Here is a 26,854-nt window from a genome sequence, read left to right as displayed (position 1 = left end):
GAAGAAGAATCTTCCCCTTTGAGTGTTGTCTTAGAGTCAGCCATTTAACCCAACAGGAGCACATGTTCAGAAAGTAAACGGACGGGCAAATTCAGTTGGACTTATAAACATGTTCATTGCTAGTTTTCAGGAGAGCATTGGAGAGTGAGGTGAGAGGTACCTGCTGGAATGTCCTCCTCTGGGATTGGCCCTCTACTCTGGTCTCCATCACCCTTAGGCCAGAAAATCTTTAACTTTCCAAGGAGCTAGTGTAGCAAGGCATTCTGGGAGTATGTGGTATGTCCTCTATCCTCATGCCCCCCAGGTCTCCCTCCAGGCTCACGTGGAGGAGTACAGGGGTATTACACTGGTATGGAAGGGCCAATGGAGGCACACAGAGAGTTCTTCCCAGGTCCAGGAATGCAGGAAGTCCCAACTGGAAAGAAGACTGGCAGAAGCCAGCAAATACTGGAAAGACATCTGAACCACAGCCAGGAAGGTCTGCCAGCCTGAAGACCTCGGCAATGTGACACACTGCTCAGACAGCATTCCATCGGGGTGCTCTACTGGAAGCCCACGCAGAGCTAAGCGACACGGAAAGTCTGCATATGAGGACGGGGTGCTAACAGTAAGCACAGCCAGCTTTCTCTCACCCCTCCCTGCTGTCAGCCTAGGACTGACAGCAAGCCATCACTTTCTCTTCCTGACCTAAAGATTGCTTTACGTTTTTAAAAATAACAACTTTATATTACCTTTCACTTTGCAGACCATCGCCTCACATTGACTCTGTGTATCTACAGGCCTTAAAAATGCAGGAAAGAGCAACTCCTACTGGTCAGGGGTCTGAATGAGGGGTGTGGTGGAAGCCATGGCTGCTGCATGAATAGCACAGAACCACCAACCCTTCCTCTGAGACGAGTACTATGACACTGCAGCCACATTCCTGTTTCTATCCAACACTGTAGCGGAAGTTCTGCCAGAGTAAACGCCAAACCCTGCTCCTGTGCTTGAGACAAAGAACTGAAGCTCACTATCACAGACGTCACGACTGAGCACTGGCTGATTCACACACTCACTCAGAACAGATGTTGGATATAAGGACAACAGGACAGAATGACACAGCAGTAAAACCAAAGTCCCCTTCTCCTTTTGTCTAAGATGGTCTTACCAACGTAGCCCAGGCTGGCCTTGAAATGCCTTAGCCTTCTGTGTGCTGAGATTATAAGCACATACAACCACACCCAACACAAATTTTAAATAATAGTTATAAGAGAATAAAAACACTAAATACCTAGGAATATACCAAACCAAATGCTGTATGAATTGTCTACAGAAATGTGTATGGAAGATTATAAGATGGCTATGGATTAGAGGATTCAACTTTCTAAGGATTCCATTAGGAGCTGAGGGTGTGGCTCAGTGGTAGAATGTGGAAGACTTCCTCCCATATGGAAAGCCATGGGGTAAATCCCAGTGCCACAAAGAAAGTATCACTGGCTAAGACAGAGGTTGGGAAGTGTGAACAAGAGAACATATATGTACATAAAAGGGTGGTGGGGACACAGAGAAAATTGTTTTTCTTTTTCAATTTGAGAGAGGGATTCCTTATGTAGCCTGGAATTCATTATGTAGATCAGGATGGTCTCCAACTCAGAGATATAATTGCTCTGCCTCCTTGCTGGGATTAAAGGTGTGTACCATCACACCAGGCTGAAATTTTTTTTAGTCTTTGGTTGTATGTGTTTGTGTGTGGTCATATATGTATTCATGTGTTCGTGTGTGAAGATGCTGTGAGTGTACATGTGGAGCCAGAGGTCAACATCAGAGTCTTTCTCAGTTGCTCTGCACCTTACATTAAACATTTGTATTAGATACGGCCATCTCTCTGGCCCCATGCACTTTTTCTTTTCTTTTCTTTTTTTTTTGAGCTGAGTTCAGATCTCCCTGAATCGTCTAGGCTGGTTGGCCACTGAATTACAAGGACCTACCTTTGTTGCCCTCCTTCTCCAAGTACTGAAGACCTAAACTCAGGTCCTCATTCTTCTGCAGACACTATAGACTGAACCACCTCTCTCACCCCACCCCTTTTTTCTTTTTTTGAGACAGGGTCTCATGTATCCTGGGCTGCCCCAGAACTCACTCTAGTTGAAGATGACCCTCATCTTCTGAACATGGAGAAATTAACATGCTAATATAAAAATGGATAGGTAACTTTTGGATAAAAAGACTTATAAATCATTAGAAAAAAATGGTCAGTCACATTAAGGTTATAAATACCCAACACAGCCAGTGGAGTATGCAGGCAGATCTCTGAGTTTGAGGCCAGTCTGATCTATATAGTAAGTTCCAGGTTAGCCAGAGCTACATAGTAAGACCCTATCTACAAACAAACAAACAAAACACAAACAAACAAACCAAAAGCAGAAAAACACACCAACACAGGTCAGGAATGGTGGGGTACACCTGTAGTCCCAGTGCTCAGAAAGCTGTGGTTGGAAGATTCAGTGCTTTAGGCTAGCCTGGGCTACATATTGAACCCTTGTCTTAAACAAAACCAAAATCCAAGACAATCTTGAAGTAAAGAACTAGGCTGAAGGACTTCCACAATTAAATTGTTAGATATGTAAATCAGTCATAGAGCTACAGTCATTAATACAGCACTGGCTTACAGATAAGGAAATGCCCAAAGTTATGAATACACAGGACCTAAAGTAACAATTCAGAATACTCAGGGCAAAGGTAGACTCAGAATAAGCAGAGATCCAAAGCAAAAACTTGACACTAGAAACTCAAACTTGTATACTGTTATTCATCCCAGATGGATGACAGATGTTGTGTTAAAGGGAAAGCCATTAAGCTTCTAGAAAGAAATGACCTTTGAATGAGGCAAAAATGACTTACAGGACATGTTAAGTTAGTGGTTGTTCACTAAATTAAAGGGAATGATGGATGAACTCAGAAACACTAAAATCACACTGGTCTTTCCTCAAAGATGCCATTAACAAAGTAACTAGGAAACGGGGCAGGAGGAGGTGTCTCTAGGGACTGAACCCGGCACTGCCTACCTGTGGGTGCAGCACCGCACAATCCTCAGCAGTAAGTGGATGGCTTTCAGGCGCTGATGACCAGTCTGGCGGCAGGCCACACCCACCAGCCATTCCCAAATCTTGGCCAATGGGAGGTGAGGTACAACCCTTTCTTCGGACAACATCTGCTTCAAGATCTCAAACCCTGGCACCACCCCCAAACACAGACATTTTAAAAACAATTATTAGCATTAAAAGATTTACATTTTATAAACTGTTCATATTTTGATAAGGTGAAATCATTGTGATCATTTACATTTTGGCTGAAATCCAATTTTTTTTCCGTTTTCTTTCTTTGATACAGGGTTTCTCTGTGTAGCCCTGGCTGTCCCAGAACTCGCTCTGTAGATCAGGCTGGCATCAAACTCAGAGATCCACCTGCCTCTGCCTCTCTAATGCTAGGATTAAAGGCATGCACCACCACTGCCTGGCAAAACCAAGTTTCTTTTTGTAAAATAAAACACAAGAACAAAACTCTTAGTTCTTCACTTTTGCAAAATGCCCTGGTGTTAGGGGATATTCAATCACACTTTGAACTCCAAGTCTGCATTCACATTAATTAAATAAAATTAATTGTGTGTCAGGAGGCTCCGTTAGCAACTAGTTGACAGAAAGTAATCATAGAGCATGAGAGGGCATCTGGAAGAGATAGAGAGATGCACCGGAAGAAGTAGGGAGGTGTTTTGAGTGGCATGGCTTTTTTTTTTTTTTTTCTCTTTTTACAGAGTGATAGGCAGTCTTTTCAGGAGAGCCAGCAAGGAGAGAAGGTTAGTTAGGTGCTACTCAACCTCTGTAAGCTAGCAGGGTTTCACCTCAGCCTTTGGGTCTCAAGTTTTATTTTTAACAGAATTCCCATCCAGTCAGCTGCCAGATGAGCAGGCCAATAACAGCAGAGTTGAAATTACTGGCTGAAATAGCAGTAGATTAAGGTGCAGCCACTGTGCCGAAGATAAAATAATACCCTGGCAAAACAAACAAACAAAAAAATCCCAAGTGTCTTCTTTTAGATCCTGACGGAGGCTTTTATCTGATCATTCAAGTTTACAAGTAGCCAACCATGTCCTGGTGAAGAAAGCCAGGCATGGGGGTTGGGAGACACCTTTGGAAGGCCTTAAGAGACAATACTTGCTTTGATTTTAACAGAAGTCAGTAACACAAAGGCACCTCTGGCTACAGCGTGTCTGGTGGATAGAATATGTAAATAGAAAGGCAGAGCACACACCTGTCTGGAAACGACCCAGGTGTCCGGCTGTCACAGTGAATCGGTAGCCCCACTCAGTGTTGCTCATGTCAGAGGTAAATCGGTAATACAGAGTATCTCCTGGGTTACAAAAACCAGAGACAGGTCAGGATATGGGAGCAAAGATGGTAGCTGGGGTGTTTCTGATGAAATACTTTAAACTCATTTTAAAATCCTCTAATAATTTCTCAACTTTATGCTTTTTAAAAGTTTGTTTTACCTTTATTTGGGGTAATTATTTTGGGGTGAGAAGTATGTATGATAGGCATGTACATGCCAAGGTAGATATGTGTAGTTGGTTCTCTTTCCACCATGTGGGTCCTGGGGCTTGAACTTAGGTTGACAGACTTGGCAGCAAGTGCCCCTACCATTGAGCCATCTCATTGGCCTCACTGTGATGTTGAAACACTTCCTGTGACATCTCTACAGGGCTGGTGAGCTGGCTCAGGGGGCCAAAGTGCTCGCTGACCAACTTGCCAATCTAGTTCCATCCCTAGGATCCATGTGGAGAGAACTGACTCCAAGCTGTCCTCTGATCTCCACAAGGGCACTATGACACGTACTCAGCCCCTCAAACAAGTCAATAAGTAAATAAATAAACAGAAGCAACATTTTAAAGGAAAGTCTATAGACCTGGAAGCTCAAAATCTTTCCACTTCTGCTGGGAGCCGCTGAAGTTGTGCCGGTCCTGCTGAAAGTCACTACTGCTGGACATGGCTAACTCATCACAGCCTTCTTCTGTGTTGCACTGAGGGTCAAACTTGATTGAGAGGTAGATTGCACCAGGAATGTGAACTTTATCCTAGGGAGGGAGACAGAGAATACTTCTACCATGGTCGCTAGCTACCACCGTGGCTGTCACTGTAACCAGGAGCATGGAGCACGAGCAAGCCACAGTCCCTTCCTCCAGCTCTGTGGGATGGGGGTGGGGGGGTCACAGTGGGCAGCAAGGAAAGGTCCAGAGCAGGGTGCTTACAGGGAGCTCCTCAGGGGAAGGGACACATGAGCACCAGAGTGCCTTTCAGGTAGGGAGCAGCACTGGAAAAGTCTGCACGCTCTGAGAGGGGCAAGGAGTGTGACTTGGGGGTTTTACAGGAGGGCTGTGATCTTGTGTACTAAGAAGAGGTGTCCAGACTTTTGGAGAGCAGGTGCTCTGATCACATCTTGAAGAAGGGTCACAGTTGCTGACGAGCCAGACGGGTTGGGGGGTGGGATTGGGAGGAAGTACAAGAGTAGCCCCAGAGGACAGGCCAGTCTGGGACCATCAGGAAGGCAGGATGATCCCTTCTGGGGTACAATGTGGCAGCTGAGAGAATGAGGCAGGGAGAGAAGGTGTACACCTCTGTGAAATAACGTCTCAGCTGATCAAGTCAACTTCTGAACTAGCCTCTGTGTCCCTTTCCCAACTGCTGTAGACTACTCCCACCTAGAAGCTCTGGCCTTGCCAGCTCCAGCATCTCCAAAGGGATTAAAGAGGGAGCTAGTGTCTCCAGGTGTGGCCTGATCATCAGGAGACAGAGAGGCTGACTATAGAGCCCCACACAAGCTCACTGCTGGCAGAGGTGGGACGTACAGTGGGAAAAGGATGCCCTCCTCTAGGGCCAGGAGCCCACTTTCCCTGTGAACACAGCTCAGTCTGGAGAAGGGAAACCTGCTGCCCAGGACTCATGGCTTCAGACAGGAGACGAGGAAGTGTGTTCTTAGTCAGATTGGTGGGAAGAGGGAAGAGAAGGCCTGATGAGCAGCCGTACCTCAAAGCTGGTGTTGTTGTTATAGGGGTGTTTTGATTCCCTCACTTGCACCTCCATCCCTGGCTCCTCCATGAACTGGCAGGCAGACAGGGCCATGGTCCCCAGCATGCCCCCTCGGCAGCCCCGGAGCACTTTCTGCAGGATCTGCAAGGATAGAAGCTGGGTAAGCGCAGCGCCAGCCAGTGCCATCAGGAGGAAGAAGAGAGAGAGCCTACTTCAGTCTGAAATTCACCTGAAGGCACCATCCAACCTGCCCCCAAATGCAACCCCAGCGGCCACCTCTCCACCAGGCCCTGTTCTGAATCAGAATAATGCCACTTCTAAAAGGCCCACAATAAAAGAACCAGCCGGAGATGCTGCAGGCCCCTGAAGTGCTCGTCACTAAGTAGGTGGAAGAAGCCATAAGTAAAACGACAGCACACGGGGGAAATGGCCAAAGTGAGAAGCTCTGAGGACCAGGGTGGAGGAGAAGCACATGTCCAAGCAGGGGTCTGCAGAGGTAGTGGTTGCCACTGTGCTTCATGGAAGGTGGATATGGTGAGAACACTCTGCCAGTGCCTGCAGGGCAGTGATGCTGGCAGTCTAGGATGTGCAGAAACCAGTGGTCCTGGGGGGCAAAACAGGGGTCAGAGAACATATCAGCTTCCCCATGCTCACACTGGACAGGAGGCAGAGGATTAAGGGGGAAATATGACCCATGATTTCTGCACCTGAAACTGAGAAGAGAGTGACCAGCCCTGCACCAGAAGGAGTGAGTGTGCAGGGAGGTGAAGGTGGAGATCAGGAAGTGAAAACAGACTGTAGCCCAGCACTATTATTTATTTATTTCATGTGTATGTATGTGGCTTGAAGACATGTATGCACACTGTGTATGGGTCTGTGGAGGCCAGAAGAAGGCATTGGATCCTCTGGAATTGGAGTTGCAGGAGATTGTGAGCTGCCCAGCATGAGTAGTGGGACTAAACTCTTATCCTCTACAGGGGCAGCAAGTGCTCTTAACTGCTCAGCCATCTCTCTGGCCTCACAGTATTATTTTAAAAGAAAACAAGGAAGATCTGATAAAAAATAAAACAGATGCCGGGCGGTGGTGGCACATGCCTTTAATCCCAGCACTCTGGAGGCAGAGGCAGGCGGATCTCTGAGTTCGAGGCCAGCCTGGTCTACAAAGTGAGATCCAGGACAGGCACCAAAACTACAGAGAAACCCTGTCTCAAAAACCAAAAAAAAAAAAAAAGATGAGGTGGAGACATAGCTCAGTGGTTAAGTGCACTGGGTGCTCTGACAGAGGACCCTAGTGGAGTTCCCAGCATGCACATGAAGGCTTATAACCATTTGAAGCTACAGTTTCATATAACACCTCTTTTGGCCTTTGAGGGCACAACACATACATGATGTACTTACATACAAGCAGGTACAACATTATACCCGTAAAATAAAAATAAATCAGAAAAGAAAAAAACAAAATCCAACATGGCCTCCAACTTAAAACTCCAAACTGGAGAACCAGGCTTTAGAGAATGGCATGGATGTTAGTGAAATCCCTGTCACCCAGAAGCCAGAGTCTTGGACAAGCCTCTCTCTATACCACTAGGGTCATGGCACAACCAAGGGTATGAGGGCAGATCACTTGACCTGCATAAACAGTCTAGAAATGACAGTTTAAGACAGACAAACCCTCACCAGAAGCCTTCCTGTATTACAGGAACAGGCTACCTGGGCATCCTATGAGTATTACCTTGTCCCCTGACTTTGCAGCATGTCAAATTCTAGGGACCTGAGAAGATAGAGGCTGGCTAGGAGAGCTGTGTGACCTATAAATGTGAAACAAGCAAGGCAGAAGGCCAAGGCAGGCTTTCAGAGACTAACTACTGCTGCAAATGTATCCTGCATTCAGGTCTGGGCTGTGAACACAACTCCTGAAAACCCACAGTGCGGTCAAAAGCAGCCCTTGCCTCTGCTGAACTCATACCTGTCAGGGGACTACCTTACTCAAATGCCCTGGGGCCACAGAGCTATAGAAGATGGGCAGATAGGAGCCTAGGATGAGCAGAGAGTTAGCTACCTTCTCCCACTGCTGCTTTTCTTCCAGCTGCATGAACATATCCAAAATGTAGGTCATATGTGCAGGGCCGCTGAGCTCTAGGATGTCCTCACTCACTGGCACGTGCCCTGGCCACTCGGCCAGCAGGGAGGCGAGCACATGGCGAGCATACAGGACTGCTGTGGCCTCGTTCACACGAAAGAGGTAGTCCCGGACAGCCCTCTTGCTCTTGCAGTTCAGCTCCTTGTGCAGGAGGGCAGCGCTCTTGCTCCGGCGCTGCTTGGCGTAGCTCTGCTGCAGTTCACTCTCTGTGCTGGAAATCAGCTTCTGGGTCACAGGGTTCGATTCAGCAGTGGCTTGGTCAGAGCGCACAGGCCGGGACTGCAAAGCCAAGACCATCATTACAGAGGCCTGGCCTTCTTACTATGGGGCAGAAGTGTAAGCACCGATCCCAAGGCAGGAGACATACCAAGCATGGCAAGATAACCATGTCTGTGTCCACGGCTTTGGCACTCTGCTCCTCCAGTCTCAGACTCCGACTGGGTTGCCACCTCTGTGCCAGGGAGCGAATCCTCTCATCGGTGGTGAGCTCATCCCCATCAAACCTGAAGGGGAGCCAGTGATGGGCACAGAAAGTGGAGGAGAGAAGAGCTTAAAATACACTGTCAGAAAGGTGACCAGACTCTATCCCGCACCCGATTATATCATCACTTGCTATACTTGCAAACTATAGTCACAGTTTTCATCCATTCACCAAAACTTCTAAGAATATCCTCATGGCAGAGACACAGACTGTCTCTTAGGAACCACTTTTCTCTTTATGTTTCTCTATTTTTAAAAAATTACTTTTTGTAGCTAGGTGGTGGCGGCGGCGCACATCTTTAATCCCAGCACTTGAGAGACAGAGACAGGCAGGTCTTTGTGAGTTTGAGGCCAGCCTGGGCTACAAAGTGAGTTTCAGGACAGCTAGGGCTGTACATAGAGAAACTCTGTCTCAAAAGACAAAACAAACAAACAGAAATTACTTTTTGTGTATATGTTTTGTCTATATGCATGCCTGTGCATCATATGCAGGCCTAGTGCCCTCAGGGGTCAAAAGAAGGTGCTAGATATCAAACCCAGGTCCCCCGTGAGAACAACCAGTGTTCTTAACCACTGAGAATTTCTCAGCCTTTTCCTATTTCTGTCTTAATTTAGGGTGTGTATGGGAGGCTGACCTTGCTCTCTCTCTCTCCAGTTGTTCTCCACCTTAGTTTTAGAGACAGGGTCTCTCACTGAAGCGGAGCTTACTGATTCGGCTTGACTGGCTGACTAGCAAGTTGCAGAGATCCATTTGTCCCCACTCCCACATCCCTAGTACTGGAGTTATAGAGGAGCACTGCCATGCCTAGCTTTTACATCGATACTGGGGATCCAAACTCAGGTCCTAATGCTTGCATGGCACACACTTAGTCAAGTGTCTTCCCAACTCAACTCTGTCTTCCCTTCCCTTTCTGTCTGCCTCTGGATGTTTCTGTGAGAAAACCACAAATTCTACCTGCCCTAGTCTGAGGTCCTGCTATTTCTTAGTTAAAGTAGCTTAGACTGTACCCTGACCATCTTCTTCTCATAGTAGCTGCTCCATTTCATGCAGGATTTTAGATAATACATAGGGTAAAACAGAAACATGGATAAGTTCATTGAAATTTACTCCACATTAGAATAAGAAGCTAAAGGGCTAGGGAGGTAGCTTAGCATGTACAAGGCTCTGGGTTTGACTCCCTAGCACAGCAAGAAGGAAGAGAGGGAGAGAGGGGACAGACAGAAGGGAAAGGAGAAGGTGGGAGGGAAAGATGTGTGTGTAGGAGGAGAGAGAGAGCAAAGCCAGGCCATGGGGACCGAAGAGGAGGCTGGGTGGGAGATGTGTAAAGTTCACATGAATTCAGGAGATGGATTCTGGAGCCACCTCTGAACTTCCTTGCCAGGAGAAGGATACATTGTTGATTATCTAATCATCCCTGTGAAGAAGTCCTGAAAACAATTTACACTGATGAAAACGTAAGAGCCCAAACCCCTCTTGAGCCACAGCAGCTGCTCTGCTCTGCACCAGCTGAAGCATCCCAGAGTCTGCACCTTTAAGACTGCACACATGACAGTCTCACAGGAAACTGTCACACTTAGAGACAACCCAGTCAAAGTGGCACAGCTGCCTTTCCAGGGGCCTCAGGAAGAACTCCAGGCTGGTCCCTGTGGCTGCCTGCCTACCAGGGCCTCTCTCCAGACTCCATGATAGCAGGTGAGGGTCTCCTACCCTCACTTGGCACACTTTAGTGCATCTGCATGGTCTTTACCTCTTCTGAACTTCCAGGAAGAAAGAATCGGTCTTTTTCATCTGCAGTTCATATATGGCCCGGAGAATGTGCAGAGGAGCGTTGAGAGCATCATGAGCCATCTGGAGGCATGGGAGAAGGCAGAACACAGACAAGGATAAGTGCTTAAGACATGAACAATATGCACTCTGAAGTGACAAAACAGAATTTCAAGTTACCCCAGCTTGCAGAAAAAAGCATGGCAAATTGTGAGTACTAAGATATGAACTATAAAATATGCATTACCACTTTAGGGGCTGGAGAAATGGCTCAGTGGTTAAAAATACTGTTCTTTCAGAGGACCTGGTTTAGTCCCCAGTACCCATATGGTGGCTTAGAACTACCTGTAACTCCAGTTTCAGGGGATTCACTACCCCTTCTGGGCCTCCGCATGCATATGGTGCATATAAACTCACATAAGTACATACCATGCACATATAATCAATCAATTAATCAATCAATCAATCTTAAAGCCACTACAAAGATAGGGCTCTACCATCCTTCTGGATCTTTTCTGTATGCAACAGACTAAGCAGTTAAAAAGGTTATTTAGCTGGGTGGTGGTGGCGCACGCCTTTAATCCCAGCACTTGGGAGGCAGAGCCAGGAGGATCTCTGTGAGTTTGAGGCCAGCCTGGGCTACAGAGCGAGATCCAGGACAGGCACCAAAACTACACAAAGAAACGTTGTCTCAAAAAACAAAAAAAAAGGGGGGGGGGAATTTAGCTCAGTGGTAGAGCGCTTGCCTAGCAAGCGCAAGGCCCTGGGTTCGATTCTCAGCTCCAAAAAAAAACCAACAAAAAAAACCCACCAAAAAACCAAAAAGTTTTTAAACTTATTTATGTGAATGGATGTTGTCTGTGCCCCATGTGTGTGCCTAGCACCCGTAGACGTCATTAGAGAGTGTCGGGTCCCCTGAAACTGAAGTTAACAGAGAGTTGTGAGCTCTCATTTGAGTGCTGGGGTCCAACTTGGGTCCTCTGAAGAACGGCAGTACTCTTAACCACTAGGCTCTCTCTCCAGCCCCTGGACTTGTTTAGGTTGACGCCCAGCCAAGCCAAAGGGAAGCCACTCCTCTGACACCTGTGCCCCATTCCCATGATAACCAGTGAACGTACCAAGAAGCATATTCGGGTGGGTTCGTCCAAGCTTTCAAGAGGGTCTAGTTTTTTCTGCTCTGGTTCTCCAGGGCTACTAACTGGCCGGTCCACTTCTTCCTCTTGGTCCCCTCGCTCATCCAGCTCCAGGTCTCCGTGTTCAGTCAGAGTGTTGATCTCCTTTTTTGAGGAGTACAGCATGATGGACAGAATCTACACACAAAGTCAGGCAGGCAGAGCAGGGAGATGAGTTCAGTGAACCAGGCGATGACATAATTCTTTAATCATGTAAGGTCTATGAGATTTATCCTAACTTTAAGATAGCAGAGTTCACATGGAGAGTAGTAGCATGTTCAACTATACTAATAATAGGATTTGAGTTCAATTCCTAGAATGCACATGGCAGCTCATAACCATGTGTAACCGAAGTCCAGGGGAGCTGATGTCCTCTTCTGGCCTCTGTGGACACCAGGCATTCAAGCAGGGCATACGTAGTTGCAAGCACACCACCACACTACAGTTTCCCTGAGACCTAAGCACAGCCTGTAGTGGTCAGAGCTGATTCTTCAAATGCAGGCATCTGTGAAGTGGGGCAAGGAGTACAGCATAGCCTTGTAGCACTGCCCCATAGCACCTGACCTTGAAAAGCCTTTGGGAACCCTAAGAATTCCACTAAGAAACATCTGAGGCCTCATAGGAGGAACAATAAAATGAAATTATCGACTGAAATTCTACATAAGATAAACATATGTGGTCATATTTAGAAACTGATTTTAGCTCAAAGGAACTTTATAGGGAAATAATAATTCAAAACCACATTTTATTATCATGATTTAATGGTCAATTATGTGTTTCCACAAAATACTTCTCCAAGGTTCTTTGAATAAACACCCAATCCATTTTCCTGCCAGGGGAGGACAGGTGTCAGGACCCGAATTCAGGAAGACGGAATCAAGAGCTGCACAGAATGAGAGTGCCCAGGGAGGGACTGGCCGGGGGACAAGCCAGCTCTGCTCCAGGATGTGACGGCGACAGGGCAGCCCTCCCTCACCTCCAGGTCCCGGAGAAGCCAGGTCTTACTGAAGCCGGTCCCTTTGCTGCACTTCTTCACCAGCAGCTTCAGCAGGTCGCTCTGGAGGAAGGTGGCATGGGTCTCTTCGAAACCGTGAGCCTGCCAAGAGAGGGATTTGCAGGTGCTACAGAGAGAAAGCTAACGTCGTCGTTGTTGGCAGAGCACCAGCCTTTTCCAGAGCTGATGGCCCAACTGACCTTACAGGGAAAATTCCAGTCAGTAAGAAAGCACTTCATCAAGAGCCACTGCCCCTCATTCACTCTATGTTCTTTCACTAAACAAACACTTCTGAAACCCATTTTTATGTCACTTCCCCTCTTTCCTTCCCAAAAACGCTTGAGGCTAAAGTCCAAGCCCTAACCATGGCTGATGGGGTCCTACAAGGCTCTCTGCCTGCTTCTTTGGCCTCATCCCCTTTGCTGCACTATCTTAAAGATCTAGAGGTCCTTCTGCTCTGTGACCATCATGCCTGGTTCACTTCAAGGCCTGAAACTTGCTATTCTTTCTGTCCATGTCACCCAAGGCTAGCTCCATATCTGTCACCTCCAATTTCCCCCTTCCAAAGGCTTTCTGATGACGGTATGGAGGTGATGCCTCCTCTGGCTTGGGAGACTCCAAGCCTCATGAGAGCATGGCCCTTCTTTCCAGCTCACCACTGTACTTGGCTCTTGGTGCTCAACAATATCAACTGATTGAGTACTCACAGTGGTGCACACCTTAATCCTAGCATTTGGGAAGTAGAGGCAGGCAGACTCTGAGTATGAGGTCAAGCTGGTCCATATAGTAAGTTCCAGTCCAGCCAGGGCTACCTAACGAATACCTGTCTCAACAAACAAATGAAACTGAATAAGGATTTCAGAGCTCTGCCATCAGCAAGTTCATTTCCCTTCTCTATTATAGTGGAAACAGTGAAACAGACCACGTTGTGAAACTAAACAACTAGCAGATGAATGGTCTCAGCTGACAATGACACCTTCTCAGGGCTGCCCACAGCTGGAGAGCCAAGCAGGCAAGTCTCTGGTGCAGCCTGAGCTGTCCCCCTGTTCCACCATCCAATGACCTCCCTCCCAGAGCCATCACTGAACACTTCAGCTGAGACCCTTTCCAGACAGCTGGAAGGATGAGCATCCTGCAAGTAACCTCAATGTATCTCCTTGAAAGATCCTCACAGCCCTCCAGCCCACTAAGGCCCCCAAAGTCATCAGGGGTCAGGGCTTCTCTCCACCCCAGATACTACTCAACCCTCACCTAGCTGCTTCCTCCCAGCCTCATGGTCACATTGATCCCTTGAAGCTCCTTGGGATGCTGGCTCCCTTTACTCCTCCCTCAATTCCTGTGATAACCTAGAAGAGCTCCTGTTGGGCATGAAGTGAAAAACATTTCAGCCCAGTTTTCTTCCCCCTAGACAGGATTACGTTTCTGTGAAGCCACGGTACCAGAGTCCATGACACAATATTTAAAAAACTGAGAGGGCTGGAGAGATGGCTCAGCAGTTAAGAGCACTGACTGCTCTTCCGGAGGACCCAGGTTCAATTCCCAGCACCCACATGGCAGCTCACAACTGTCTGTAACTCCAGTTCCAAGGGAGCTGACACCCATGGCAAAACACCAAAGCACGTAAAATAAAAATAAAATTAAAAAACAAAAAACAAAAAACCTGAGACTTGCCAGGTGGTGGTGGAACATTTTTTAATCCCAGAACTCTGGAGGCAGAGGCAGGTGGATCTCTGAGTTCAAGGCCAGCCTGGTCTACAAAGTGAGTGCTAGGACAGCCAAGGCTATACAGGAGAAATTCTGTCTCAAAAACAACAACAACAAACAAACAAACAAAATAAAAATTGAGACTCAAAACACTGAGAAAATTCTTTCTTCTTCAAAGTTATCCTTGTGTAAGATTTCAAGCATTTCTAAAAAGAACCCATTGTTAACCATTCATCCAAATCAGTTGGCATTTCCTCCCTGTTAATCCCCTGCAGATGTCAAATCACAGGTAAGCTTGTGCACATGGAAGAGGCTCACCATTACCTTTAGTGTTTTATATAAACCTTTGAGGGCCAAGGACAGGACCCAGGTTGCTTCCACTGCCTCGGGACAATGGCTGTCCATGCTGGTTTGCAGAAGGTGACTGGCAATAAAGGCAAAGTGTTGGGAGTACTGGCTCAGCTGGGCCTGGGAGGTACCACACTCTTGTCCTCCTCCCTTCTGGACCAGCTGGTAGTCCTTCACTGAAGCATCATGTCACCAAGGAAAAGAAAGGCACAAAGAGTACAGTTAGTGTCCTCTGCAGCCAGGCTTCTCCACAGGCCTCACTTAAGCAAGGACTGAGAAACAATCTCCCAGCCTCAGGTGCAGCCACTGTATTTAAGCCCAGTTGCAGGTGAGCACAAAAGTGGCACTTGTCCACGGGGAAACCATGAGGGACAAGTCACAACGCAAAGTTCTAATTACTGTGTGCAAGCAGGTCATCATCAAAGGTGCCGTGACGGCTGTTCTTGGTTGTCAATTTGAGGACCTCTGGAATTAACTTAAACCCAAGTGGCTGGGCACACCTGAGACGGGACTTTTTTCTTAATTAAATCATCTGAAGTGGGAAGAACCACTTTAAATTCAGATCTTTTGAAGTAGGACAATACACCTTTAATCTGGGCCATACCCTCTGCTGGCAGCCTATAGAAAGGACAAAGAAGAAGGAAGCTTGCTCTCTTTGTCTGCTGGCCCTCAGTCTCCCTGGCAAGTCCATCATCCCTTTACTGACATTAGAGCCTGCTTCTTTGGGATTCTGGTATATACTGAAGATCAGCTGAGACATCCAGTCTCATGGACTGAACAACTACTAGATTCTTGGACCTTCTATTGATAGATAACCATTGTTGGACTTGCTGGACCACAGCCTGTAAGTCATTCTCATAAACCCCGCCCCTCCCCCACTTCATCCTATCAATTCTGTTCCTCTAGAGACCCTGATCAATGCAGATTTTGGTATCAGAAGTGGTTCTAGAGCAACAGAAGTATAAGGATGAATTTAAGTATCCAGACTAGGTTTTCCAATTTGCTAATGCTCGGAGTACTGAAAGCCTGTGGTGGGAACTATTTTACAAACTAAAGGAGACAAGTGCATCTGATTGTCCTAATTCAACAACTGTGATGTGAAAGGCCATAGATTTGGTGACTCTGTATGTAAAACTTTTGACAATCTGTGAAAAAATAAGGAAAATGATACTGGTTGGTTGCTCCTGCATCTCTGGATAAATTGACAGAGGAAAAGAATGAGCCCCATGATAAAATTAACCAGCTCTAGCATCTCAAAATATGGTGAGGGACAACAATAAACTTAGTGATAAAACGGACCATTTCCAGAGGTGCATAAATAGTCTAGAAGTTTCTAAGTGTGCCCTGAAAGTGATTTTTCTTTCCAGCAGCTACAGAGTTTGTTGAAGAAAATCAGAACAAAGCCCTTACTATAAGCTTGGCTGAATTATGGAAAGAATTCAAGTCCCAGCCTCAGAGGGTGTTGGTAGGATACTGTAACTTGGGATGGAGACATGTGGGAGGACCCCATTGAAGCTGAGAACTTTGAGTCCTCAGAAAGGTTGGTCTCACCTGAAGGAGCAGTCTCTCCACCCTTGGCAGATTTTACTCCCACCCCCTGAAATACTGCCCTTTTTACATTTGACTGAGGAAATTAATCCTTCATTGTCTGCTAAACCAGCAGTGGCTTTCTCTGAAGATGCAGGAAAGGCAATACTGATGTCCTCAGGGTCTATCAATAGCTGCCTCTAGACCTATAACCAGACTTAAGGCTAAGCAGGCTCCTAGAGGGGAGAGAGAAAGTGTAGTCTATAAGTAGGTGTGCTACAATACTAATGAACTCAGTTTGCTAATTCATTCAAGCAGAATGGGAGTGTGTGCGGGAATGGATTGTGAGGGTGTGGGCTAACGGTGGAAGGGCAAAACTGGGTCAGGCTGAGCACTGATAAGGCCACTGAGTGGAAGAGCTAGGCTTAATAGGGATGCTCAGACAGTTAAAGGCATCTCAAGTTTGTTCTAATGGTTGGCTGAAGCATTTATCAAGAGATGGCCTACTGAGGAGGAGACAGAAATGCCTGCTAACCCTTGGCTTAGTGATGATGAAAGGAATATTTATTTATTTAGGTTTTCTAGACAGGATTTCTCTGGGTAGTTTTGATGCCTGTCCTGGATCTCGCTCTGTAGACCAGGCTGGCCTCAAATTCACAGGGATCAGCCTGGCTCTGCTTCCCGAGTGCTGGGATTAAAGGTGTGCGCCACCACTCAGCTGATGAAAGGATTTTAAGACTCAGGGAGATTGCAATGCTAGAGTGGGTCCACTGTGTAAAACCCAATCCTCCACAAGCGGAAGGCTGAGAAGTCATGCCCTTCATGAATTCAGTAAGATGCAAAATGGTGAAAGGGCCCCAGCACACTTGAAGAGCTTTGTTGTCACCTTTCCTTGTGCCAGACCTTGGGGTTGGAGATGCTGCTCTCAGTTGGATGAATCAAAATGTTATGGGTTTAACTGGGCCCCTGAAGTAGCAGGGGCCAGGTGGCAGTACTGAATGACCAAAGGCAAGGTGATGGTAGTTATTATAATGGGCAGCATTGACAAAGCATGTTGATAATGGCCTGATCCATAATGGGCAGCACAGGCAAAGTGATTTTTATAGTGGCATGACTTGTGGATCTTTGATACTGGCTAGTCAATCATGGTGTTTCTAGGCATCAAATAGATAAGAAGTCTACTGTATTCTTGTTTGATCTGTATAAAGAGGGGGGGGGAACCTCAAACAAATGAAAGAAAGGCTACATTGGATTGTCGCAAAAGGAAATCTCAGCCCCTAATCCAATTTCCAGATGAGCCAGTTTGCAGATCCAGATCCCCTTGGATGAAGGCACTGCCAGAATCCCCTGAGGAAGGACTTTGATAAAACAACCTAACCTTCCCCAGAGGGGCCTCTTGTCCTTTACAAAGGTAACTGTACACTGGGGGGAAGGACACAATCAGACTTCCCAGAGTCTATTGGATACTGGATCTGAATTGACGCTGATTCTGGGAGGCCCTCAAGAAACACTGTGGTCCCCCAGTTAAAGTGGGGGCTTATGGAGGCTAGGTGACTATTGGAGTTTTGGCTGAAATTGAACTCAACAGTAGGTTTAGTGGGTCCCTGAACTCATCCTGTGGTTATTTCCCCAGTTCCAGAATATATAATTGGGATAGATATACTTAGAAGTTAGCAAAATTCTCACATTGGTTCCCTGACCTGTGGAATGGGGCTTATTATCATTGAAAAGGTTAAATAGAAACCTTTAGAATTGCCTCTGCCAGAGAAAATGGTGAACCAAAAACAGCATCATATCCCTGGAGGAACTGCAGAAATTAGTGCCACCATCAAGAACTTGAAAGATGCAGGGGTGGTGGTTCCCACTACATCTCCCTTTAATTCTCCCATCTGTCCAGTGCAGAAGACAGATGGATTGGGGAGAATGACAGTTGACTATCATTCAATCAAGGAGTGACTCCAATCGCAGCTGCTGTACCAGATGTGGTATTCTTACTTGAGCAAATTAACACATCTCCTGATACATGGTATGCAGCTATTGATTTAGTAAATGCCTTTTTCTTGGTACCTGTCCATAAAAACCACCAGAAACAATTTGCTTTCAGTTGGTAAGGCCAGCAGTATACCTTCAGTTTTACCTCAATACATATTAACTCTCCAACCCTGTGTCATAACTTACAAGGAATCTTGATCATCTCTCTCTTCCATAAAAAAAACCACATTGGGGCAAAAGATTGATGGCATTATGTTGACTGGACCAAGTAAGCAGGAGGTAGCAACTACTTTGGACTTATTGGTAATAGCACAAATGTACATCAAAGGATGGCAAATAAATCCAACCAAAATTCAAGGGCTTTCTATTTCAGTGAAATTTTAAGAGTTCAGTGGTGTGGGGTCAGGCAGAGATATTCCTTCTAAGGTGAAGATAAGTTATAGCACCTGGCCCTTGCCACCACCAAGAAAGAAGCACAATGTTTAGTGCCTGTTTGGATTCTGGAGACAGCACACCCCTCACTTGGGTGTGTTACTCTGGCCCATACACCAAGTGACTTGGAAAGCTGCTAGCTTTAAGAGGAGCCTGGAAAGGAGAAGGCTCTTCACAGCAGGTCCAGGCTGCTGTGCAGGTTGATCTACTACTTGGACCATATGATCCAGCAGACCCGATGGTACTTGAGGTGTCAGTGGCAGATAGGGATGCTGTGTGGAGCCTTTGGCAGGCCCCTATAGGTGAATCACAGAAGAGACCTTTGGGATTTTGGAACAAGGCTCTACCAACATCTGCAGACAACTATTCTCCCCTTTGGGAGACAGCTCTTGGCCTGCTTTTGTGACTTAGTGGAAACTGAACATCTGACAATGGGACACCAAGTTTCTGTGGCCATTGTGAACTGGGTATTATGACCCACTAAGCCATAAAGTAGGAAGTGCACAGTAGCAATCCATTATCAAATGGAGGTGGTATACACATGACTGGACCAGAGCAGGTCCTGAAGGCACAAGCAAGTTACATGAAGAGGTTGCCTAAATGCCAATGGTTTATATTCCCATTACAATGCTGTCTGCAGCCAAGCATGCACCTATAGCCTAAGAGGTGTACCCTATGATCAGCTGACTGAGGAAGAGAAGACTAGAGCCTGGTTTACCGATGGTTCTGCACGTTATGCAGCACCACCCAGAAGTGGACAGCTGCAGCACTACAAGCCCTTTCTGGGACAACCCTGAAAGATACTGGTGAAGGGAAATCTTCAAGGTGAAGAACTTTAGGCAGTACACATGGTCATACATTTTTCTTGGAAGGAGAAATAGCCAGATGTGTGATTATTTACTAGGAACTTAGAAAGAGCAAGATTAAAAAATTGGTGAGAAACACATTTGAGGAAGAAGTGTGTGGATAGCTCTCTCCAAATGGAGAAGGATGTGAAGATACTTGTGCTCCAAATAAATAATTGGAGTAAGTCATGTAAGTCACCATGTAAGTCATCAAGGGTGACTTCAGCAGAGGAGGAATTCAGTACTCAAGTAGGTAGGATGACCCATTCTGTGGATAGTCAGCCTCTTTCCCCAGACATCTCTGTCATGGGCCCATGAACAAAATGATCATTATTCAGGCATTTGAAGGCTGATTGAGTTTAGGTCTGCTATCTCCTTGCTTATTCCAGGTTATAGTTACAGTTGCAAAGTGGAATAACCCCTGAAGGCAAGAGAAGAGCAAAGAACCAGGAGCAGAGACAAATGGAGAGTAAGCAAGGAGACAGCAGACTCAAACTCAATCAGCCACCAAATGCCCGACTAAGTACTGAAAGGAAGGGGCCGTCACACCGGATTAAAAAGACTGACCATATGCTATCTATAAGAAATCAATTTATGTGTTCACTATGCTTATTTATTACTATTTTATCTGAGACAGGGTCTCATTATACAGTCCAGACTGGCCTCAAACTCACTAGCAGGCTGATCTTGATTGTGTGATTCTCCTGCCTCAGTGCTGAGGTTACAGACATATACCACCACACTCTGCATAAGAAATCCACTTCATTAAAAGATGTAGCTGATGAGAGGGTTCAATGGATAACGGCATTTGCCACCATGCCTGATAACCTGAGTCCAATCCCTAGGGCCTCAGGTTAAGGTAAAATGAGAAGTGACTCTCACAAGTTTGTCCTCTGATCTCCACATATGTGTGTATGCAAATGAGCATGTGTGTGTGTGTGCACACAAATAAATAAATGTAATTTAAAAAGATTAAACAATCACATGCAGGAACAAGAACTGAGGCATCTTCATTGGTTTCATAGCATTCAAGGATTAGACTATTTTCTCCCATTCTTAGAAGACATAATTATGCTTAGGACCTGTTTTCCTTTTCCTGGTTTTGACGTCAACAATTACAGCTCTATTCTTCTCAGTGAAGTGCTTCAAGATGATCACGTTATGGGGCTCATTGGCGTTATCCATATACACACAGCGGGTTCCCACACAGAGGACCTAGAGCATCGATGCAGGAGAGGTACTTAGTTAGGCACAAGCTCAGTCCCTTTTGCATGCTCTTCTACAAGCACACATGGATAGGGGGTCTTCTCATCCCCAAGTTCAAAGGATTGTGTGAAGACCTGGCACACAATTAGTTTAGGTGCTTGCCATAGCTTTACAGCTCCTTATCCCAGTCAGATGGGGGTATGCAAAATGAGGAAGATCAACATGAGTGCCAGAGTGAAGTTCTCTGAAGTTCTTTAGAACTGAATACATTATAGTTACCTACTATTCAAAGCTAGTAAAATTAATCAAATGTTTAACTATTGACAATGCAAGTCTAATAACTGCACAATTCTGAAAAATATATCAAGACTAGAAAAGCAAATCATGCAGCTAAAAAAATTTTCAAAAACCATTACAGACACGTGTGTGTGTGTGTGTGAGAGAGAGAGCGTGAGTGTGTGTGTGTGTGTGTGTGTGTGTGTGTGTGTGTGTGTGTGTATACGCACACTCTAGAGACCTGGGCGAACAGGCCTTCAGATGCTGTACCTGGGGAAAGCCGACAAGCACCAGCAGGGTAAAGATGTTGGTGTGCTTCAGCTGGAAAGGCAGCTGCTTGATGCAGTGATCTGTGAAGGTGGCAATGACGTCCCGCCACAATGGAGCATTGTTGAGTGACCGAAGGATCTCTGCCATGGAGCAGGCCCAGTCCAAGCCCACTCGGCTAGAAGGCAAGATTACCAATGTTAGGTGGCAGTGTGTGAGGCTACACCTTCTCAAACATCACAGCTCAGTGTCCTAGGTAGAGTCAGACTCATGCAAAGAACCATCTATCACTTAGCTTCAAAGCAACCAGAATGATGCTTTTCACATAAAGGTAAGTGAAAACAACAAAATCAAGATCTGTTACTTAAGCCTAAGATCTGTTACTTATATACTCAACCTACAAACTCAATCTACAACTACATTCTCAAATAGCTCTAAAACAGGGGTCATGACCCCTTTGGGGGTGGTCAACCAACCCTTTCACATAGGTCATCTAAGACCATCTGAAGGGCTGGAGAGATGGCTCAGAGGTTAAGAGCACTGGCTGTTCTTCCAGAGGACCCAAGTTCAATTCCCAGCATCCACACGGCAGCTGACAACTGTCCGTAACTACAGTTCCAGGGGATCAAGAACCCTCTCACAGACATACATGCAGGCAAAACGCCAATGCACATTTAAAAAAATATATCTGAAAACAGATATTTACATTATGATTTATAACAGCAGCAAAATTATAGTTATAAAGTAGTAATGAAAGTCATTTTATGGTTGGGGGTCACCACAACATGAGAAGCTATATTAAAGGATTGCAGCATTAGGAACCTAGGTTGAGAACCACCGCTCTAGAATGTTATCTTCACATACCATATACAAATACATTCATATTCACAGTCATACTCAGAAAGGAGCTTAGAGATGTATGTGGTACAAATCAAGGTCATTTTTCCTTCTTCATTTTATTTCAAATTTGGTATTATGATTGTTGTTATTTTTATAATGAAAACAGATTTTTCAACCTCAATGCCTATACTTAATTTTCTGAGGAAAAATCTACCAGAATAGATCTCTTCAGAGCTGACTGGCAGGTACTGCTGAGGCTTCTCAGCTCCTTTGGTGTGGACTTGCTAGTTGAATTCTCAGAGAAGAGCCTCAGCACTGCAGCACACCCATCAACACTAGCCCTTTGCTCTCAGTGAACAGCATGAAGTGCGGAGTGGAGGCTGGTACATGAAAACCAAGGTTACCTGTCCAGGCAGACAGCTCCCAGGCTGAAGAGCAGGTGGGTAGTCTTCCAGCCATCTGGTACAATGCCATTGTCTGCTGTAGCAAACAGGTTGTGTTTGGCTGAAAGGACCTTGATGACTGCAGTGTCTACCTCTGCTGGCAAAAGACGGACAATTAACTGGCCCAGAAGCCCCAGGGTGAGGTGGTAGGTTTCATTCAGGTGGCCTGCGTTAGAGATGACGACTTGAAACATGAGTGGAAGGACATGCTCCAGGTCTATCAGGGGTACTGTGGGACCCTGTCAACAGAGAGGGGAAATCTCCTTAGTACAAACTCCGACCAGCCACAGGATCTACACATGCCCCCATTCAAGTGTTACAATTGCCTAATTCCAGTTTCCAAAATGGCGTGCATATAATCAACTGTAAAGAAAATAAATATGCTCAGGTATCATCTTATCCTACTTTTTTAAATTTAATTTTTTTGTGTTGTATATTTGATTATGCATATGTATGTGCTGGTACCTCTGGAGCCCAGAAAATGGCACTGGTTCCCCTGGAGCTGGAGTTACAGGAGGTGCTGAACCTCTGGACATGAGTGTTGGGAACCAAACTCTGGTCCTCTTCAAGAGTAGGAAGCACTCTTAACTGCTGAGCCCTGTGTCCAACCCCCTTCTTATGCCACTTCTAATATTTCTTTACCCTTAAAGTAAACAAAACATTTGCTCTTTTCTTCCTTTCCTGATAATGTTCTATATAAAGAATTCAAAGAATTAAAAAATAAATAAAATCCAGACTGTCCATCATAGTCCCCTTCTGACCCACCAATGCCAAGGAAGTAACAAGTATTAACAGTTGGATAGACAGTTTGTCAACCTTTCTTCATACACATTTATAGGTAATGCCTGTAAATAATTTTCCCTTCCTCCCTCCTTCCCCCTCTTCCTCCCTCCCACATGGTATGTGTGTGTGTGTGTGTGTGTGTGTTTGCATGTACCATAGCACATGTGGGGGCCAAGGGAAAATCTCCAGTGTTGGTCCTTGCCTTGTACCTCATTTGAGACAGGCTCTCTTTGTTGTTTGCTTCTGTGTATGTCAGACTGGCTTGCCTATGGGCTTCCGGGGATTCTTTCGTCTCCACCCACCCCATCTCCATGAGGAGATGCATGTTAGCTACTGTATCCAACTCTGAGTGGGTTCTGGGGTCCTCAAGCTCGCATGGTAAGTGCTTCACCCACCAAGTCATCTTCTCAGCCTTATTTTTCTTTCTTTAAATACTGTCTGCATTTTACTTGGCTTCCAATGCTTATTATTAAAAATGCCATTTGGAAAACAGCTGACTACATTTCTACACACTTAAACCATTTATTATTTCCACAGGAAAAAAAACAGAAAACCAGAGCCCCTCTTTAGTAACTGTGAGTGAGTATGTTGAAGATGATTCAAGATGACACTGTATACAGACTAGAAAACAAAGCAACCAAAACACCAAGAGCTCTTAGAAAGGAAAACTGAATCTCAGGAAGGCATCCTTCAAGGCATGGCTGATAAGGCTGCTGGAGTCCATGAAGAACAAAGAAGGTGTGTGGAGAGGGGCTCATGTGTGGGGGCTACAAGTTCCCATGTAATAGGGGTACCTAAGAATTGGCATAGAGACAGACACGGTGAGGAGCTGTTATGGTTGCAAAGGCCTCAGTGTAGAGTGGAAAAGGAAGAGGAAATATTCTTCAGGGAACAGTGGCTGTGATGGGAGGCTGATCAATAAATAAGTATACCAAGGGTCCTGGGATCCAGGACCTCAAGTCGAAGATCAGAGGGGCAAACACAAAAAGAAAGGACTGGATCAATCTTGTGCCATTGGGTGTGAACTGCAGGGACTACTGTGAACTCATAATTCATTCTCACATTCTCTGAACCCCTATGCTGAGAGAGCACATGTGACTCTCCTGCCAGATACTGTGACTGACTCATAAGTCAGCTTCAGTTCCCACACCCAAGGTGATTTCTCAGCGTCTCTTGGCAAACTGTCTTTTAAAATGTCCCTGGACTCAGAGATCTGAAGACCAAACCTTGGTTGACAAGGATATCCCCTTCCCTAGGCTTTGCAAACTCTGAAAAACTTGTTTCCACATTTTGCTAGCTGTTGATTCTTAGTCATAAGAAAAAAAAAAAGTATTGTTAAAGATGTCAGTTATTCCTAAATTGATATATAGTCAATGCCATTCCAAAGAAAATAACTCACCAGATCTTAAAGGGGCAGTTAGACAGGGGCTTGATAAAAAAAAAAATAATACTAAAATTCACATAAAATATTCACATATGAAGAGTCCAGAAGTTTATAAAGAATACTAAGGACATAGCTAAGCTGTCTAGATTCTTTGAAGATATCAATATTATGAAAGCTACCAAAATAGGGCTGGACAGATGGCTCAGTGGTTAAGAGCACTTGTTGCTCTTGGAAAAGACAAGATGGGGTTGTTTCTAGGACCCACACCAGATAACTCACAGCCACCTCTAACTCTAGTTCCAGGGGATCCAAATGTCCTCTGGCCCATGGCATCTGCAAGCATGTGGTATATATAAACTCATGTAGGTGTGCATGCATGCACACACACAGGATCTTCAGAGGCAGGTGGATCACTGTGAGTTCGAGGCCAGCCTGGTCTATAAAGTAAGTTCCAGGACAGCCTGGGCTGTTAAACAGAGATACTCTGTCTCGGGGGAGGGCGAGGAAAGATCTTAAAGAAAGGAAGTTATAACACACATCAAAGCAAGGTAGGTATACTAAAGGGGACCAAATAAGCATGTCCTCTGAATCTAACACATTCTTAAATGGATACTGATTTTTACAAAAAAAGCGTAAAGGGGCATTCTAGAAATAACTGGGAAAATCTGTATCTAGGTTCTGCTCTACATGAGATAAAATTACCAGTGTTAAATTTTTATTGGTTTAATTGAACTTTAAAATATATATATATATATATATATAAAGTCTCACTCTGTAGCCCAGTATGGCCTTGACCTCCTACCTACAAAGTGCTGGAACTACAGTGTGAGCTGTCCGGCCTGAGTGTTTAATACAGTAGTAACATGGTACTCAGAAGATTGCACTTTCAGGAGAACTGAGAATGATGTGCCTGTAAGCTTTCAATTTGTCCTTTTTCAATTTCAGGAAAAATGTAATAAATATATAAATAAGCAGATATCAACACTAGTAATTAAAAAAAATCTAGGGAAGATCTTCATTCATTGCACTTCCAAATTTTCAATGAGGTTAAAAACTTTCAAAATAAAAACATAAAGTAACCATAAGAACAAAAAATAATTAAAAACAGCCAATCATACTCATATATAAAATATAAGTTTAAAGAAGAAAATAACTTTAATTAATAGTTGTCCCCTCCCTCAGGACACAGAGCTGTTGATAATAGTTGGTTTCTGCTTATATCTTACCACCATTTTTTTCTGTGAATACAACCGGCCACTCTTTCACAAAGAAAACACTGTCTGCCTCTTACCGACTTGATCGGGGGTAACATGGCTGCCAACAATCCTAAAATCCTCTTCTGGGAACACTCTGCAAACACTTGCTCAGGATTTGGAGTAATTGCCTTCTGCTCCACTGCTGTCTGAGATGACACTTCCAGATGTTCAGCATCTGTGTGGGAAAACACCACTTTCAGATTTTGCCAGGCTCCACACATGTAAAAGGCCACTAAACCATGACATTGTCCTTGTGCTCCTGTAGAAGGCAGCTGGATAATATCTCACTGCTGAAGTTAGGCATGGTAATGCATGCTTGGAATCCTAGTACTTGACAGGGTGGCTAATCAAGAGTTTGAGGACAGCCTGGGCTACACAGCAAGACTGTTTCAGCAAGAACAAAGGGGCTGGAGAGTTTCCTAATGGTTAACAGCACTGGCTGCTCTTCCAGAGGACCTAGGTTTTGATCCCAGCATCCACATGGCAGCTTACAACCACCTATAACTCCAATCTCAGAGGACTTGACTCCCTCTCTGGCCTCTACCTGGCACACACTTGGTGCACAGATACACACATGGACAAAACACACATATGCATAAAATAAAAATAACCTTTTTAAAAACAACATCAAAACCCAGAATAATAACAAACGATTGCTGAACACTTTTTACAGTCACCTTCTCAAGGAGGCTTTCCTGCTCCCTGATTGACAGGGAGCCTCCCTCCCGTTCTCTGGCCTGCTCTTAGCTCTGCAGCATTTGATTACCCTTTAACAGTCTGCACATTTGTGTTTGCTGCTCATCACCTACCGTCTGCGTTTTGCCTCTTTGGTGATATACCTTGTACAATGCCCCAGAACATGGGGGCACCTGACAGATACTTGTGCCTATGAACCAGAATGCTGATTCTCAGGGGAACCTGACTCTGGTGGACTTTGAGGA

General features: G+C 45.3%; 1 protein-coding gene across 1 annotated transcript in view; it reads right to left on the bottom strand.

Annotated features, from left to right (window-relative positions):
* Zzef1 (zinc finger ZZ-type and EF-hand domain containing 1) overlaps positions 1-26,854 on the bottom strand; it is a 110,352-nt gene that overhangs the window by 5,472 nt on the left and 78,026 nt on the right. Inside the window, exons 37-50 of the mRNA XM_036195252.1 lie at positions 25,949-26,088; positions 22,452-22,729; positions 21,211-21,385; positions 20,541-20,673; positions 14,639-14,838; positions 12,593-12,712; positions 11,563-11,754; positions 10,428-10,528; positions 8,567-8,702; positions 8,119-8,478; positions 6,057-6,200; positions 4,939-5,107; positions 4,288-4,386; positions 3,045-3,210 (exon numbers count right to left, since the gene is read on the bottom strand). Of these exons, the coding sequence (XP_036051145.1) occupies positions 3,045-3,210; positions 4,288-4,386; positions 4,939-5,107; positions 6,057-6,200; positions 8,119-8,478; positions 8,567-8,702; positions 10,428-10,528; positions 11,563-11,754; positions 12,593-12,712; positions 14,639-14,838; positions 20,541-20,673; positions 21,211-21,385; positions 22,452-22,729; positions 25,949-26,088 (2,413 nt within the window). The remainder of the gene's footprint in view (positions 1-3,044; positions 3,211-4,287; positions 4,387-4,938; positions 5,108-6,056; positions 6,201-8,118; positions 8,479-8,566; positions 8,703-10,427; positions 10,529-11,562; positions 11,755-12,592; positions 12,713-14,638; positions 14,839-20,540; positions 20,674-21,210; positions 21,386-22,451; positions 22,730-25,948; positions 26,089-26,854) is intronic.

The sequence above is a fragment of the Onychomys torridus genome, chromosome 8 (assembly GCF_903995425.1).
Source record: "Onychomys torridus chromosome 8, mOncTor1.1, whole genome shotgun sequence".
Lineage (NCBI taxonomy): Eukaryota > Metazoa > Chordata > Mammalia > Rodentia > Cricetidae > Onychomys > Onychomys torridus.
Note: the sequence above shows the minus strand (reverse complement) of the source record. Positions and strands in the feature narration are given on the sequence as shown.